Source organism: Onychostruthus taczanowskii, unplaced genomic scaffold (genome assembly GCF_017590055.1).
Source record: "Onychostruthus taczanowskii isolate IOZ18803 unplaced genomic scaffold, ASM1759005v1 scaffold78, whole genome shotgun sequence".
Lineage (NCBI taxonomy): Eukaryota > Metazoa > Chordata > Aves > Passeriformes > Passeridae > Onychostruthus > Onychostruthus taczanowskii.
In genome coordinates this window covers 757,742-776,449 of record NW_024505671.1, presented here as the reverse complement: position 1 = coordinate 776,449, position 18,708 = coordinate 757,742, and the positions used below count along the sequence as shown (strand labels likewise).

The following is an 18,708-nucleotide window of genomic DNA, read 5'->3' as shown; positions in this document are numbered from 1 at the left end:
ATGATAATAAATAGTTTGCTTTCCCCAAGCTAAGCCTGTTTGGTCCACAACAGTAGTTTGTACAGGATCTGCATCTGTGACCCACCTGATCGCCATCCTCACCCATGAGCTTTCTCACTCATGGTCTTCCCATCTCCTGCCTCCTTTCCACTGCCGTGGAAGACATAATTGGATGGGTGGGAGTTTGACTGGTAGTCAAGACTAACTCATCACATGCTCAAAAAACTAAGTCCATGTAAGTACTGAGCATGAAGAAGAAAGAGGAAAAGAAGTTCAGTGCACATGTATGAGGCTCCCCAGCCTGAACATGACAGGTTTCTAAATACGATGACTAGACCAGACATGCACACATCACTTGCAGACCATGGATGTCATTGCGATGCAGTTTACCATGGTCATCAAATTCCCTGTTATACTGTTCTCACTGCCATTGTCATAACACAAAATAATAATAATTTTCATCTTAATAGACTGGATAGCAACAATTTATGATGCATCTTATAATCTGAAGTTTGCGTTTGCAGTTTGCATCCCATCAATCAATACTGACTAGATCATTGACACCAAATCCTATTAGAAAATGAGCATTTTGCATTGGCGAGGTTTTATGTACTGGCATCATTTGCACTGAGAGGTTCTATGTTTTTGAGACGAGAACCTGCAATTTCAGACTTCTGTATGAAAGAATGAACAAATATACAAAGAGCATCCTTACTTTTCAACTGCAAGGTTGCTTGTGATTTAGACCAACTAAAACATTGGAGATGCCATAAATCAAATGGATTCGAGCGTAAAAAAAACCGGAATATTTTCAGAAGTCAGGAGCTCAAAACAGAAGTAAAGCGAGTGTCAGCAGCACTAATCAATGAGATAAATGGTTCATTGGCTTTAATCACCAGCTATTCAGACTTTGTGATAAAGTTGAACTAGGGAATATGAAACCACTTAAACATTTGTACAGAAATAAGACATAGTATGGATGCAGGAGATTAGTAGTTTCCACTGAACAAACTTAAGAAGTTTGCAATGGAGATGTATAAGATGATGTATGGAAATAAAAAACTAATTCCTGATAAAAGCAGGTATACTGTAATTTTGTAAATTATACAGAACCTTACAGCAAATGACAGTTCTGCAAAAGCAGATTATTACCTTTTCTGAGAACAGTTTGTGTGTAACTAAAAGTTAGACTTCCTAATGCTGTAGCTTATATCAGACTGTAGAACTTACAGAGATAATTTCCTATTTTGTGGGGGAGTGGAGAAAAATTATTAACTTTTTGCAGGCCTCTGATATTTAGAGTAATATCTCAAAAAATACTATGCAAAAAACAGTTTCTAGCATAGCTGTGGTTCTATTCCTTAGCAATGATTCACCCAATATTTAAATCTTAAGGATTCCGTAATGACTGCCTTCCTAAAGCCAATTTATTTTACTTCTAAAGAGATACACTACTAAACATGCTTATTTCTATTTGTGGAGTAAAACTTTGCAACAGACATATGGATGTTTGAATGGGAATCCTTGAAGTACTATTTTGACTACATTTAAGGTGCATATGTTACTATGTTAAGAAAAAAATTTCACTGGTGTTTTGAACCAAAAATTGGAAAAGGCAGAAGAGATGTTTCTACTTCTTCCATTAAAATGTTACAAATTTCCATTGAAATCTTACAAAGCAGGAAAGCAACCCTTGAGTCTAAAACACTGAAATAAAAGCCATCAGGATGCCATTTAGAAAAATCTGAGCAAGTAACTGGGATATAAAATATGCACTAGAGAAATGCAAGTCCTGTCTCTCATTTTTTGACCCTCCCCAGCAGTGAGTATTTTCTGACCTGTTTTTGAATGCAAGCTCCTCCTTGGTTCCTCAGGCCCCTCAATTGGTTGGTCAGCAAGGAAAACTCGTGCCTGGTCCACAGCGTTGAGAACAGTTTGCTCTTTTTCCTTCAGTTCACGCCTCAGTGCCTTTTGAGAATGGAAAGAAGAATGCATTTGTAACTTGACTTTGTGAACAATATTTTTTTCTGTTTTCATTTCTCCAAGCAGACCTGCCTAGTGAGTGAGTAATAGCCAATGTTAATCAGACTGCAAGATAAAAATGCAAATTTTACAAACCAGAAGGAGCAAGAAATTGAGGCTGGAAGGGTAATTTTTAGGAAATTGACTTGAAGAGAGGAATACAAGAAAGGTGATGATGGCAAGTTTAAAAAAAAATCCTAACAAAACAAACTACTACATTAAAATTCCATTAGAAACTAAATTTAATGAGTTTATTGCTTTCAACAGAATTGCTAATTTATAGTAGATTGCTACAACAGTGTTTTCTTTTTTGATACCTGGAATAAAAGCAAATTGCATCTACTAAGAGTTCAGTAAATTATTTTACATGCTAAGGTGAATTGAAAAAAATGTTAACAGTCCTTAGAAAATGAAACATCTTGTTTCTGTCCGCTATTTACTAATATTTTTAAAATTTAGAAAACATGTACCAGAAATTTTGTAGTGATAACACATTCTGAAAAAGCAATTTTCTTACCTAATCAAAAATATTTTTATCTTTATTATGCAGAAATCCTTTGAAATATATATACAGAAAGAAAAAAAAAACATTTTTATGTAAGATTTTTTCATGGTGGTAGAAATAAATTTCAGGATATGATGGTCTCCAGCACTTATGACTTTATTAAAGGTTTAAATGTAACCAACCTTTTCAAAACAAAAGGTTATAAGTAGTCAGCTGTTATGTTTCTTATGAAGCATTTTCTTCCACCATAAATCTGTCCCACCTAGAAGGAAACTCCTTTTCCTGGTTTTTTTTATTATTATTTTCTACACACAGAAACACAAAAGAAGATACTTTAAATATTATTAGAATGCTCTGCTTACTTTTTACAATATATTTTATAGTTCTAATTTAAAAGTCAAGGTTTATTTTGCTGTCACAATTTGCTAAGGTCCCATTCCAGATCAAAAAAAGCAGTTAACCAGTGCTGACAACATTATACAACAAAATGAGTGTTCTACTACAGAAAAGTTTGAAAAACATATACAATAAAAGCATAACAAATGCTGTCTTATTGTTTCATTACTTAGTCTCTTGATGCCACAATCACAAAAAACACCCTCATCTCGACTTCAGCTTAGCAGGAGGCAAGATGTTATTTTTCCTCCCTCCTCCTCCACTTCATTCCTTTAGCTTCCTCATCTTTCCAAATCCTTCCATTCTATTGCTTCAAATAAAATATATAAACAAACATGTAAATAAATACATAACCCCAAGAAAAACTAAGCACTGAAAACACAGTAATCTCCATTACATTTAGGAACCTGCATTATACAGTCCAACTTTCAGTAAGCATTAACTGTTGTATTTACATAAACACTCTTGACAACAGTGTTCTCTGTATACTTCTGAATAGCAATAATATTCTTTGTAGGATTCAGTACATACTACATGTAGTAAATAATGAAAATTGTAATTTAAAAAATAAGCCTTCTTTATTTAAAAAAAATACAGAAATGGAAGTATTGTAAAAGCAACATTCTTGAAGAATCTCTTCAGTTCTTCACAGTATTTATCAATATTTTAATTTGACATTACACACACTAGAATAAGACCCTTTGAATCACCCACAGGTTACAAATCATTAAAGCATTCTCTATGCAGGAATCTCTTTCAAGAAAGAAGGAAGGCAGTATTTACAGCTCGAAAAATTCCCCATTTAAAAAAGACTTTGGGTTAGCAGAACCTGTGTGGATGCATCAGTAAAATATAATGTATTTTAATTTCAAAAACTTTGTCAGAAACAGAAGGCTGATTACTACACTTTGAAGTGGGGAATATTTCTAGAATTACTTTTCTCCCCTCCATACAACTTCCAAAATATTTCCAAAGCATACAAGAAAAGGGAGGCTATGTCACATTTTGAGTATGCTAAGAAATTCCAGCAGTTAGAAACAATCTAGAGATAGATCACTTTTGCTCTGTCTGTCCTGTTTACCCTCACATAGTGTGTTTCATCAATTTCTCCTGACCCTCAATAAAACTTCAATCAAGTTTGACCTAAGAGACCTTGGATTTAACTCACCAACATCCTTGCCATTGAAGTAGTTCAAACTGAAGTTGACAGCACAAAGATTTTAAGAGTTTGGCCCATACAGCTCATCAGCTATAAGTCATCCATAGCAATCCTTATCAATATTTTTGATAGAGAACTCTCTTAGCATAAAATAAACCATACACTGAATTAATACTACTAAAATCATTTAGCAGTGGAGTACCTTGAGTACACCACAGACCTCCTAGACTATGTTTAGTTTTGGTTTTTTCTTATACCACAGGTGCAAAAATAATGCACTCAGGCTTGCATAACCTTTTCTTAGCAGTACTCAATATACTTCTCTGTGTCTCTCTGCCAGTAAACAAGAAGAGCAATGAGACTACACACCGCAAGGATAACCAAGCATACCAATAATACCAATAATCTTGTCCCAGCAAACCTCTCTGCAATAGAAAAAAAAAAAAAAAAGAAACCCGCTTATAAATCTAATCTTGAGCTGAAATATCATCCGTCTTGAACAGACAAAATAAAGATTTCCCTGGAAAAATCATATCTAGAGGAACACTACAGAGTGAAAGTAAGTCATAAAAAGCCCAGCAAGGAACATAAAACCTACAATACTGAATTTGCTGATTTTAAATGTTTTTATATAATAAGAAGTACAACCACATATGTCAGTGGTTTATTTAGCTTTTCAAGAGATACCCCTCCACTAGCTATTTAGAATGGATGTGCCTCCTTCACTAGACAAGGACATTATTTCATTCTCCTTTTGGCATTAAGAACCAAAACAGTTAAAGCATTTGTAAGCTTTGAGTGGAGCACAGGTTTTAGTAGAGGGTAAATTCCTCTCCTGTTGCTGGCTATGTGTTTCAGGGAGGAAATTAGGAGAAAATTAACACTAGAGTTTTGGTATAGATTCAATAGGTGAAGATATGGCAAAAAAACCCTTGAGAAGCATCTCAAAACTTGTCACTGAAAACTGCCCACTAATAAGCTAAACACATGGATGCAAATGTTGAGTCCTGTTGAGTATGCAGATGTGAATACAAAATGAAAAAGTGAACACTGACCACAGAGGTAACACCTTTATTTTGCACACACTATGCTTTTTTATGTTTACAAAAGCAAAATAATATTTTAAAGTTATATTGGTCATACAAAAAGGGGCTGTACGCAACTTGGGCAGTAATTCATACCACTGTATTTCATACAACAAATATAAACTGCAAAATTACTGTGTACTTTAGGTAATGATTTAAAATGAAAGCTTCACTTCCCTTAGTAATCTGACAGGTGACAGACCATTAAAGCCAATGTCTACGGTTTACACAGCTCTGTTGCATTTTTAAGTCCATTGTTACTTTCTACATAAACCAGGCCATGCAAGAGTCCTGGAGAAACCAATTTCAGACATTCTTGATTCTTATAAAAGAGGGGGGGAAAGTCCTGAAAACCTAAAATCTGATATGCTGATACTGTGTCAACACAAACTGTTTTCATAGCTGACCCTAAACAATAGCCAAAAATACTTTAAAAAAACCTGCTTTGAAAAACAGTCTTCCGCTGGTAGGTGGACATGTGCTTACAAAACTACACTCTTGAAATATTTTATGCAGCATGAAACAAAGCAATAACTACAATCAGCACTGCAGCATTCATTCTGTAGGTAGGAGGTCTCAAGTTAGCCAACTACAGTGGATAACCCAGGACCCAGCTAACACAATCCTCTCAGGAAAGAGAACAGAAGGGCCTCCATGATTTTCAGCCATGAGCCAGGGATTTACTCTCCATTTTGATTTGTTCCTCTTTCAGTGACTCTGAAACACATGTTACTCCCTTTATAACTCTGAAAATGCAGACAGATAGACCAGTTGCTCTGTTACACCAAGATAATCGAACCTATTCGCCCTTTCTTCATTAAAGACACATCTGACTTCTAATACAAAACCCAACCCTTCTTGTAAGATTTTTAAAGGAACTTGTCTAAACTAGGGCATTACAAAATTTCTGCTGGGAATGCTTTGCAGCTGAAGTCTTTTCCTCTCTTGGAAAATTTAAAAGCTCCAAAACTTTTGCTATTGTGATTTTTACACTGTTTAGTGTATCGTGAAAGTACCTATGTCCTTCAGCTGCACCTTTAAATTGTTTTTTGAGCATAATAAGTGGACTTCCAAAATTACTCACTGTTAATTTGCAGTCTCTTTTTCTCTTTTGAATTCTACAGACTTGTACAGAATAATTCAAGGAACAGATCTGCTTAATAGTTCCAACAGATGAAGGCAAAGCTAATTTCAAAGAAAACACATGGGATGTTTCTTAAAAACAGAACATATTTAAATCAGGTCTCATTATGCTCTCTTTCAAGGAAGTAAAGATGCATGTTATTGTAACTCATATCAGTTCAGCACACTGTAGCCTTATGTGCCAATCAGCAGCTCCTGTAGCATTTAATTACTTATTCATCTTCTTTCTGCAGCCGGTGCTTGAAAAACTCCTGTTACTTTTATACACTAAAATAAAATGGAAAAAAATAATCCATGGCATTAAGAGGATGGGAAGAATGAGCAGGATGATTGAGCAAACTCAGAGAGAGATGAGGAATTGTTTATAAAGATCATACAGAGATAAAGGTTGTGACTGAGTCTCTGCCAGCTGTCTCCATCACTAAAGAATGAACTAGAAAGAAAATAAGCATGGCATGTTTAAAAACTGTTCCTTCCTTTCAGACACTATTTAATGGGACATGTACACATAAAATTTCAGAAGTGTTTTGGTCTTTGTACACATCTCCCTGTAAAAGTCAATTTTATGTGTCTATCCCATCTGATAAGGAAAATAGTCAAATACAGAGCAATATTTAACATGCAACCCACCATGCATTTACCTTTTACTACTTCATACAAAATCTATGTGGTAAGAGAAATAATGAAGGAGAAAAATGGTGCTTAAGATACAACCATTACTATCTAGAGATACAAAGACACATGTAACACATGAGACTTTAAAGATGAGACAGTATCCTACATGTTCTGATAAATCAGTGACAAACAGCGACCAACACCAGAACAGGGGAAGAAAAGAAAATGGGGGGGGGGGGGGGGGGAGAAAAAAAAAAAAGAGGGGGGGGGGGGGGGGGGGGAGAAGAAAAAAGAAGAAAAAAGAGGAAGCTGTTTGACTTCATAATAAATATATATTGAGTATTTTAGATTTATTTTTAATAGAGGAATCTAAATAGACATCTCAAAAAGGACCAAAGAGAAGTGCCAAAGGTTGCATTTTTCTAATTTTTCTCTCAGTTTACCATTTGCCACTTGCTCTCTCTTTTGCTGTACTGTCAATAAAGAGTGTGCAAATAGGGTGTCAGCTACAAGGGTTCAATGTGAGTGTAGACCTGGAAGTCACATCTACAGCAAATTCCTCCTTTTTGCCTGCATGCACAAGGAAACTAAACTGACATTAATTTAAAAGCATAGATATGGGCAAAAGAGAATTAGACTGTATGCTGGTGATCTCTTACCAGAGGCAAATAAATGTTAGCTTACTTAAGACTTTTCCTTTGATTTATCAAAATAAATGCTTCAGGCCAGAAATATGGGTACTTTTTTCACTGAGATTGTCTTGTCTCTTGCTAATTTCTCTTCTCTCTCTGGAGGAGTGCATGTGCCCATGGCTACTCACCGAAAACACCACCCGCCTCTGAATATGCATTAACAGACACCCATTACATAAAATAAGCATCTAAAACATCTCTCAAACAAAGTACCTTGCAGTAATGCAGCCAAAGAGACAGAGGAAGGAAAGTATGCTGTATCACTGCTGCTCATGCTTAGAGACAAGAAACACAAAGCTGTCACTGACATTGTAAAAACCAGTAAACTGAAATCTCAAACTGCATCTGTACATTCCTGCGAGACACTTCAATATAAGGAAGGGTAACTGACTTCTGAACTTGTTACAGCACAAAACCAGCAAGGCTGTACAAAACCAGTAAAGCTATCTCCTCCATTTTCATCTAACAGCATTTCAAAATCAGGAGATGTTTGGAAGCCTGTTTGGAAAAGCCACACTTAACCTCGTGAAGCGTTGAAAGGCCTCCCTTGTGCAGTAGAAAAGAATCTACTACTACAGCACAAAGGCAGAAGTAAGCTTCATTGCCACACAGATTGCTTCAAAAAAGACATTAAAAAGCTATTCTTAAATTAAAGATCAGAGGAGAGGGCTATGCTTTTTCTTTAAAATTCAACTAATTTTTTTTCACAGTTAGTTTTCCAAGAAAGAGCTTAGTCTTCTCTGAAGCAAGAACTGCAAGTCCTACATTCCTTAGAGATGCTACAGGACCTAAATCCAACCAGATACAAAGGGAGACCCTGCTTAATTGAGCAAAGGTTACAAAAAATGGGGCATAATGATGCTCATTAATATGTTTTCCAGCACCAATAATCTTATGTAACTTGATTTCTTATTTCTTAGTCCACTGAAATGAGACTTTATTTGTGTTTCTAGGTCAGTGATAACCAAGACTTTGTTGCCCAGAGAAGATTGGAAGTTCAACAGAGCATAGTCTTTAGGGACTGGAAAACACGGAATGCCTAAAGGCTTTTCCTATTTTTTTTTTCTCCTCTTTAAAATTTATTTATTTTTGTTGGGGGTGGGATGTGGTTTAAATATGATTAAGAACTACATTGGGGGAAAAAACACCACACCATGCATCCTTGAGCTAATGCCAAAGACATTATCATCAAAAAGCTTTTTAAAAAATAAATAATTTTTTTTAAAGTGAAAAGACAGGCTTCAGTGTGCTAATGCAAATTCTTTACTGAATCTACTACTGAAATCCCCAGAAATATAACCACTTTGGCCAGCAGAATCCTTTTTGTGATGGGTTTGCTGCTCAGTGCATATCCACTGAACTTACTTTGTTGGCTCTTTTTCTCTTCTTCAGGAAAGCAATTTTTTATATTCAATCCTTACTTTGTATTTCACTGTACCATGAATACTACAAAAGTATCATATAAACAGCAAAACAAAATCTGATAGAATATGCCTATTTTGCTCATCCAGCAAGTTTCAAATATAAATGAGCATATTTTGATTTAAATTGTTTGTGATATGACAGCTAAAAAAGGGTATGAGAATCATTAAACTTGATGGCTTGCATAAACTACACAAAAGCAGATTAAAACAGGCTTGGTTTACAACGCTATCCATAAGAAAAAATGTTTTTAATGGAACTTTTAGAAAAAAAATCTGTTTAACATATCTAATCAGAATTTAATACAAGAATCCATACAGACTATACCCCAGAGACAGCAAAAATGCCTGAATCAGTGTGGAAACTGAAAGAGGAAGAGAGAGGGAAGCTGTTGCAACTTTCTACTCTTCATGTGGTGGATAAAAAGTATTTACTTTTACACAACAGCAGTCATCACCCTGCTAGCAGTGGAACCAATTTTCAAATGCCAATCTGCCAGTAAAAACACATTCAGTTTTATATCAAAATGACTACAGCGTGCTTTTGGTGAAGGAAAACTAATCCCACCAAACCCTACTATGGAAGCATGACAACTATCAGATATCAATAACCTTGGAAGACTTGACCTCTTTTTATTCCTGTTTTTATTTATTCTTTAGTAAACCAGTAGTGTCATCAGAGGCATTTTCATACATCTCTGATCAACAGAAGGCAGGAAGAGAACTAACCCTTTCTACTTGCTCCATTTTTCTTTTGCCCATCTCCCCAGACTCTGCTCCTGGCTCCTGTCAGAAACAGGACAACTACTTTTATGTAACTTAGGGACAAACCAAAACCTTTAATCTAAAGTATACAAGAACCGGTGTCCAGACACAGGGAACTGACAGGAAAAAATCAGCAAAGATAAAATAACATTTTAAACTGTCTGCCAAAAAACCCTGAAAAAGTCCACAGGAAAAGATCACTGTACAATGCCAAGTAAAGCATTGCACTGAGTCTATTTCAAAGACATTTAAAAATATTATAGCCTCTAAAAAGCAACCTTAAAGACAAGGCAATATACCATCAAAAAAAGGACCCTCCAATTTCAGATGAAACTCTTTTGTAAAGCTGTCTGCAGAACAGAAGTTACATTTCTTCCACACTCTTAAAAGTTGTACCTCCTTTGAAGAAGGAAAGGAAATTTGTGTCCTCAATGCTAACTCTAATTAGCTTCAAACTGTGTAACTGTGGACTGCACAGTGTATAACTGGGTAGCTTTGGATAACAGTTAATATAATACTGGGTAACTTTACATAAAACCCAACAAAAGAGTTTGCGGTGGGAACACTCAGCATCAAACTACATCTTTTCTTTATGGGTAGAAACTGATATAACTTCTCCTTTTTATATCAGAAAATACTCACAGAAAAAGAGGGAGGGATAACACAAAAAAAGCATTATTCTGTTTATGCATCCAAAACATGTACCGCCTCCAGCCTGACACAAGACACACAAAACATCTGCTGCATATTAAATGGTATATAACTTAACTGAGCAAGAGCCCTCAAATATCCTGTTAGCACTGCCTATTTTCCTGCACCCTCAGCAGTAAGCCTCTATCTCCAACATAAGAGGGACACATTCCTCTTTCCTTGTTTGCTGGCTTTGGTTTGCTCAGGCTGTGTGATTGCTGAGCACTGATGAACTGCCATTAGTTTCCTGCTTCAAACTGAAATGATGCCACCATTAACAAGTTGGGTGCTGCACTGTTGTTAAGAGTAGTTCAACTCAGGTCACCTTTTGCTTATTTTGTGTGATTAAGATTTCTCTTGAGTTCTTCAAAAAACCACCAATGGGACAAGTCAAATATGTTTGGTATCATAAGCTACCTCACAGTTTAATGGTACCTACCGTATTAATGCAGATATCTTAAGACTTTTATTAATTACAGCTCAAACTCAATGCACTTAAGAGAAACTTTGTGCTATGCAGCACTATGAATATTCATTCAATATATAAAGATAGGATGCACTTTGTGAGCATGCCCACATCTCCTGAGAGTTTTCCTCTACATCAGCCTCCTTACCGCAAGAGGACATCAGCATCCCTGACAGTGACTTGTGATCACCAAGAAAAATATGTACTACACAGCATCACCTATAAATTATAAATAATCAGATCACTGCAAAAAGTCTCAAGGGAGCCTCTCCTGTATGAAAACTGTGTAAGGGGAGGAATATTCCCTTTAGTGGGGGAGGAAGCACAGACAACAGAGCCCAGCTGAATATTGAAGCAGAATAAAATGCTAGGGACCAGTTGCAATTTGAGGCTAACTCTAGTGTTCCTGTTCTGTATGCATGCATGCATACATGAGAGAGGACTGCTACTGGAAATCCTTTCAGAAGCAGAAACCCTGTCAACATTAATTACTCCTCTTTCTTATAAACAGTCACTTTGGTTTCTCTTTGGAAGCAAATGGTCCAGACAGACAACTGAATAATCGCCAAACAGTCAAACTGTCTTCCTCACCACACTCTCCTTCAATCCCCCTTGTAGCTTTTTGCTCTCAGCTTTTCCACGATGGCTTCCCATTTTCAAAACCATCTAAAATGACAGCAACTTTGTAAAGCCGTTACCAAACAGTTTGTTACTGTGACATGCCAGATTATGCCGGATCTCTGCTTTGGGTCACTTCTCCAAAATTTCCAGTCTCTGGATTGTGTGCTAGTATATCCAACATCTGCTCACTACAGAAAGATTACTGTAAAACCATTACTGAAAAAAATAAGTAGTGTTTGAAAGAGGAAATACACTACTTCAGACAATTTTCCAGCACTTATGAGAGAGTAATGAGGAAGGAATACCCTAAGGGCAACATGACTTTCCCTTCTGCTTTAGTCACCTCCTTCAGCTCATTCTAGTTGCCATCAGAAATTATGAACATGAAAACAGAACCTGGCACCTATGCCATATCTGTAAAAGTCAATGGCATTTAAGAAGAAAAAAAAAGGCAAAAAAGGCAAGCCAAGTATAATATTTCATATATTCTATGGCACAGCAGCAATGCAGTAGGTATCACAACATAGTTGTGGTAGGGTTGGATTTTTTTTTTTTTTGGCAGGGGGCCAGGTGTGTGTTTGCTTTAAGTAGCAGAGAATTTTCCCTCATCATGAGACACACAGAACATGAATAACAAATAGATTTCTGCTGGGAGTTTAAGCCCCTTGTCAAACAGGACACCCAAACTTGTCCCAATATGCAATAGTGTGTGTTGCTTTATTAGTTCCATTTATGCCTCTGCAAACTGAACCTGCCCAACACAACAGCCTAGATCAGTCTTTGCATTTTCAAACAGATGATCTAACAACGACTCAAAAGCAACAGGAAACCCAGCAGGACCTGAAAATTCAACTAAAAGGATAAGAAAAAAAAATAATAATATGGCTGTTTCAGACAATTTTGCCAATGAGAAATTAGAATTAAAATACTGCTGGGCATTCAGTACACATATATTAATACAAAACACTGAGCAAACCCACTTGAAAATTGTCAGTGTTTTCCGAATAGTGTTCCATCACAGGGTTGTGCCCTCCTCCTTAACAGCTGTTTGCTATTTGATTTTAACAATCTGCTTGGGGTTTTATTCAGTAGAAAAAGATTGAAATTAAAATAATCCAGGCAAAGTTCTGCAAAATATCCATGGACAATAAAGACAAAACTTTGCCTTATTTTTACCCACTGTAAGTTCTTCTAATAATTGTTCACATAAACCGTATACCTTGATTAAAAATAATTATATAAAATTACTGTTAAAATGGAAAAAAAGAAAAAAGGTCAGACTGAAACTTATTGCAAAAGTTGTCATAAGCCATTTTTTTTGGGATGACTACAAAGCAGCTTTCTGCCCATGAGAAGAAAGTAATTTAATATAACTGACAGTGATTAGGGGTCAATTAGAGAAAGATACCAGAGCTTAAAAGAATATTTTTGTGAAGAAGGGCTATTTAACTCAGCTCCACAAATACTTGCCAATAGAGGGTGGACACATCAGAGAGATCAGAAGACAGACTTATTACTCATGTTCTCTCACTCCATTTCCTTTCTCTGCTTTGTTTCTCCCTATGACAAGCTTTTTTATGTGTAGCTCTTCAGGCAAAGAATTGTAATATTTTATATACAGTAGAACCAGCATGTATTGAACAGGATTTCTTGTTCTTTAGAAACAGAATTTGAAACCACAAACAATTTCTCATTTAGGAAAAGAAAAAAAACAAAAACAAAAAACCCACCAAATATATAACCCAATTGTTTAGTCCTCAATATGTAGAAACAAGCTTTATGCCATGGCAAAGTTACCTAGCAAAGACATGGAGAAAAGTAAAAGCAATAAGCAAAATACTGAAGGTATAAACAATAACACTGAGAACACAGGGAATGTCTCAAAACCAAAAACTCTAATTGCCTTTAGTGACTGAATGCCGAAGAATACTTCAACACATCTGCAACAATTTCCCAGAAATTTAAATTGTCAAAGCCATTTAAATAAAGGTGAAAAGATGCAAATGCAGCAAGACACCTACATACTGCTCTCTTTCCCCAGAAACCTTAGAGAAAAGAGTATACCATAAATACAGATTTTTTTTAAAAAGTAAAAGAATTTCACATATTTCTTTTATTTAGTTAATTTATATCGCATTTAGCAATAGGGTGCACTACCTTCAGTGTTTTTAACTCTGAAGTCATTGCTTTCTTAGAAACCTCTTCACATTTTTCTGCAAGTATAAACAAAATGCAGTAAGCATGCTTACTTGCAGTATGTTGAGATTTCTTACGCCACACACATCATCCTGGTACCCAAGCTGCTTTTCCAGAACAGCATTAATAATGTGATTCACATCTGACCTGTGTCTGTTTAGTTTTCTCTCTAGAAACAAAAGTACCTTTGTTTTTACAACACCATGGGGGGGGGGGTTTGCTTATTTGTTTGTTTTACATACTGTGTTGTGCTTACAACTAGCCACTCCTTCATAGATCTAGCATTAAGATAATAACTTTTTCTTTCTCTTCTGTTGCTGATGCACCAGCACCACGCAAAGCAGAAGTAGGAAGACACAGGTGAAAAAAGGGTTTGAGAAACTGTAGCCAAGCACCCATGCTCGCTGGACTAAGGATCTTGTAGCAGCCAGAAATGTCAGAAGGCATTATCTGCAGGATCATACAGAAGAATATAAGATCACCAGAAAATCATCCCAAATGAGGTTGAACTACTGAAAAGGAGTAATTTCAACCAGGCATGACTGCTTTACAAGCAGTCTGTGTTTTAGCCAAAGCCTGGGGACTTGTTTCTGTCTCAAGGACTGAGGCTTCTGAAAGCCTCCCTACCTAGGGACGTGATGGCAGGCACTGACCACAGCGCTGATGTCAGCATCAAATACTGCTCAGTATCTCTCTGCTGCAAAACTTGAGATTGAAAAATCACATGCACAGGATAAAATTAGCAGATACCATTGAAATTTACCTAAAAATTACACCCTCCCCCTCCCTTGCATTTATATGATGATAAAAACATTTTCACAATTAGTCTTCCCTCTCTTTTCAGAGCATCAAAATGTTATCCTGTCAGCATTTTGTTCTGTTGGAGGGTTTCTTCCCTGGTTTGAACCTTATCCCTTCAAGGTAGTGAATGCTTACATAAAATTCTAGCCTCTCTCCTCTGAGGCAGATCCATTACTCAAAAAGAAGATGGAACCACAAAAGAGAAAGTGCACAAATAGCTGTTATTTAAAAATAGAAAGAAACAAGATAGACTTCATATCAGACTGATTCCAAGGGAAATAAATATAGACTGTATAAAATCTAGAACAAGGTGAAAAGAACTTTTAGATGACCTGCAGTAATATATAACAGAAAAGTGATGTATTTATTCCAGTAATTTCTTTAAAACTATCTAATTTACTATTCTTTCTTCTATTACTGCTAATATTAAATTCTTGCTGACCTGTTACACTGGCTTAATGAAAAATATACTAATAAAAGTAATGATTGGATTCAATCATTCAAGCCTCTGTTGGTACTGAAAATTTTAATTTAGACCCAAGTAACTCACACAGTTATAAAGTATGCATTTTTTAATGACTGTTTATAAAATCAACAGCATAGTCCTTTCATTAATCACAATATTTTACTTTATATTTTAAAAATTCTTCAAGCATGTAAGTTGCAATCCAGCTGTTTCAAGGGAGAGGAAGTCTGCAGGTTTTTTAAAAATCTGATCTATTGCCTATATTAGGACTTTTAGACTAAAAATTCCTTAGTAACATAGAATGCATAAAATTCAGTCCGAGTTCAAACAAAACAGAAAATAAATGTATCAAAACATTTTAATGATTTATGGCTTTGGTTTATTCTCTCTTAAGCTTCTAAATATTGTTTGCAAACACAAAATTGCTGACACAACATTATAAAACTGACTAGGAAATATCCTTGGCACATTGTGTTATACCATCAAACATTGGCATAGATATTTTTTTTCCCTCCATTTACACATTCATTCAACAAGAAAGGTCTAAAAGATTAAAATCCTATCATAAAACACATTAGCAGCAACTATTAAGTTCTTTGAGAACATCTTTGAAATGTTCTCTCTCACCACAGGCTACACCTGTTCATTTAAGAAACAGCCCCAGTGGCCAGAAGTTCAGAAGAACTATTCAGCTTCCCATATCCCCTCAAAATCTGTCCTACAGAGAAACAGGATATAGGTGATGCCTTGTCAAGACTGACCTAGAACAGAGGCTAGACAGAGTGAAAGAATAAAGTCGGGATTTATTAGAAGGCCTTAGTGGATACACCTTGGGCAGTACAAGAGCCCAGCCAGGGCTGCACCCAAGATGAACCCAAAATGGTCACAAAATGGATGATCAGTCCCAAGGTCTCTCACTTTTATAAGCTCTGGTCCATTAGCATATTGGAGCTGATTGTCCAATTATAGCTTTAGCTTATGAAGTCCCATCCTTCTTTTTTTTCTCTCTTCAGTCCACTGTTGTTCATGCTCTTGGGCCTGAGATTTGGATTAGCTGTCCTTGGTTCCCAGTTAGAGAAGGAATTGTTTTGTGTAGCTACCCTGTGAAGAGAGCTTACTATCCCTTAATATGAAGCTCAGAACTACACAGCAAAGCAGTGCAGAATCTGAAAAACATAAAGGCTAAAACCTGAGGCATCACAGGGGTAACCAACAGCAGCCACCTAACAGCACAGTCATGTGTCAGTAATAGCATGGCATCTCAGACTATCAAAAACTAGAGTTTATGCTGATCTTCATTCACTGCAGAACCAGAAAAGGCTGTTCACGTCACAGAAGTTACTGCATTTGTATTGTCTATCTAGCAGAGCAGCCTACGAAGTTTGACATCCAGTTAATATATAGTGCTTGAAACCACTTTAGGACACAGTAGCTTCACTACTAGCACTGACATAATGCTCCGTTGCCATTAAGCAACAAGATAGAAGAGACCCTTGAGAAAACTTAGGTTTTGTACAGGATGCTTTTAAAGTGTCCTCACACTCTACAGGGGAATAAATTATAAGATGACCAACCAAGCATGTAAAATAACTCATTAGTAGTCCAAGTGTGAGGACAACACAGCAATCCTTCCAGAAAAGGTGCCTAAAGAGCCACCCCAAAGCCGGGAGGTCCAAAGCCAAGGTTCCAAAAGGAACCCAACCCCCACAACCAACAGCCACTTTGTCAAGAAAATATTTTCTATATTAACTACACCATGCTTATAAAATTCTGTAACCTACTGACTGAAACAAAGTAATCTCAGTAACTCTAAGGAATGACTGCAGACACTGCAGACCTACCAGGCACAGCACTATATGGAGGAATTGTACCTTAATACTGAAGCTCAGGGTACCCCAAAGACTTCTGATGTGGACAGCTACTGACGATACTTGAAATGACATGAGGAAAGGTATCATGTTACCGGCCTCACAAGATGAGCATTCAGGTTCCAGATCTGACTAAAAGAAAAAAACCTCCACCTTTCCCCCAAAACAACTAACTCGGGATGAGTCTGTAAGTGGTAAGGACTGCTAGGAGCTCCAGGTGTAGGAGTGGGAGCCCTAGACCCACTGTAATGCCTTTCTGAAGTGCAGCACTGAATTCACTTTGCAGAAAACACATGTTAGCAAAAAAATAACCTCCAGCAGCTTCCCTAAAAAGAAAGATTGAAATCTTTAAGCATCATTTTAGGTTTAGCACCCTTCGGCATCCAAAACTGAAAGACCAAAATTTCAGAGAAGAAAACTGCTTCAGTAACATTCCTAAGAATTTTCCAGCCCCACAGACTGGAGGAGAGAAATTCACTGAAACCCGGGTCAGAAGATACAGACGTGTGGTAACTGTCTAGGAAAAACTATCAGCTATGGTTAAGAGTTCTTGGAAAGAAAACAAAACAGAACAAAATACCTCCTCTGTGATTACCCTTGCCCATTAAACCACCTACCCTTGCATTCTAAAAATGCAACAAAACAAAAATGGGAAAACTAACAGAAAAGTGTAAGAAAAAGCAGAATCCCATCCCCTCCCCTATTTTGAAACCTAGCCTTCAGTCTGTAGAATCTGCATGAAAACAGGAGTGGGTGGCTGCCATGGAAACAATTTTTTTCCAATTTATTGCTGATCTTCCTAGGGTGGATTACTGACTGTAATAACAAGGGATTGAGGATCCTTGAGTTCAGGAGTTAACTGGAATAAATATTCTTCTTCCCTAAGGAGCCTGCCTGCAGCAGCAAGAAGCAGGATCTAGATTAAGATGGTCTTAACAGAAAATGAAGATTCTTCACCAGTCCCTGTCTGCAAATGCAGTAAGTTTCAGGAGAATTTAAAAGTGGGTAACAGCCTCTCTCTTACTGCATATTTAAGAAGTGCATCATAAATTAATGCATCTGTTCAGTTTCTCCAAAACAGTGATGCATAGGGGACTCTGCCCACTGAGAACTCAAGACGAAAGAAAATAAATCTCTCTCGTGTTTGCACAAAATTAATATGGAAAAGTGACAGTTACATAAAAAGGTTCTTAAGATCTGCATTAATCCCTACAAGCTCCACTCCACACCTTGAGTGACAAGTGAACAGCATTGTTAAATAGACTAAGTTTCTTAGTGGTCCAGTTTATCAAAGCAGATCACAGAGAAATCAAGGAAACTTGAGCTGGTTTTATTGACTATACAGAAAGAACCTCAACTCAAATTGGTGTTAAACTGAGAAATGCATGAGTAGGACGAACAGTTTTCACCTCTAATACAGGCTACGAAAGCATCTGAAAAAAAATATGGCAGTGGACCCTGTATTATTGTGGCCCTCCAGCAGTACTCGCCAGTTGAAAAAACAGATTCACTGTAACTGTGCCAGTGTTTTTTCCTGGCTCTCTGCCTTTGGAAAAACAGATCTCAGCAAAAAACAATATTTGCATTCAGAGAACTGTCCTGTCTCATTTCCTCACACCATCCCATCTCTGAGATCCAGTGAGGCAGCTCATCTGGTGACTATCGTTCTTTAGGTTTCAGGAGGTACCCAGCATTTGTAAATGCAATTCAAATACCAACTGATCTTAGAAAAAGCATACACAAATCTAAATCCATGAGCATTTTTCTGAGCAGTTACAGCTTAGAAAAAAAGGTCTT

General features: G+C 36.7%; 1 protein-coding gene across 6 annotated transcripts in view; it reads right to left on the bottom strand.

The window, feature by feature from the left end:
• Nucleotides 1–18,708, bottom strand: part of UTRN (utrophin) — a 341,969-nt gene that overhangs the window by 86,883 nt on the left and 236,378 nt on the right. For all 6 annotated transcript variants that reach the window (XM_041423524.1, XM_041423522.1, XM_041423525.1 and 3 more), the window contains one exon: nucleotides 1,839–1,968. In XM_041423524.1, coding sequence (XP_041279458.1) covers nucleotides 1,839–1,968 — 130 coding nt within the window. The remainder of the gene's footprint in view (nucleotides 1–1,838; nucleotides 1,969–18,708) is intronic.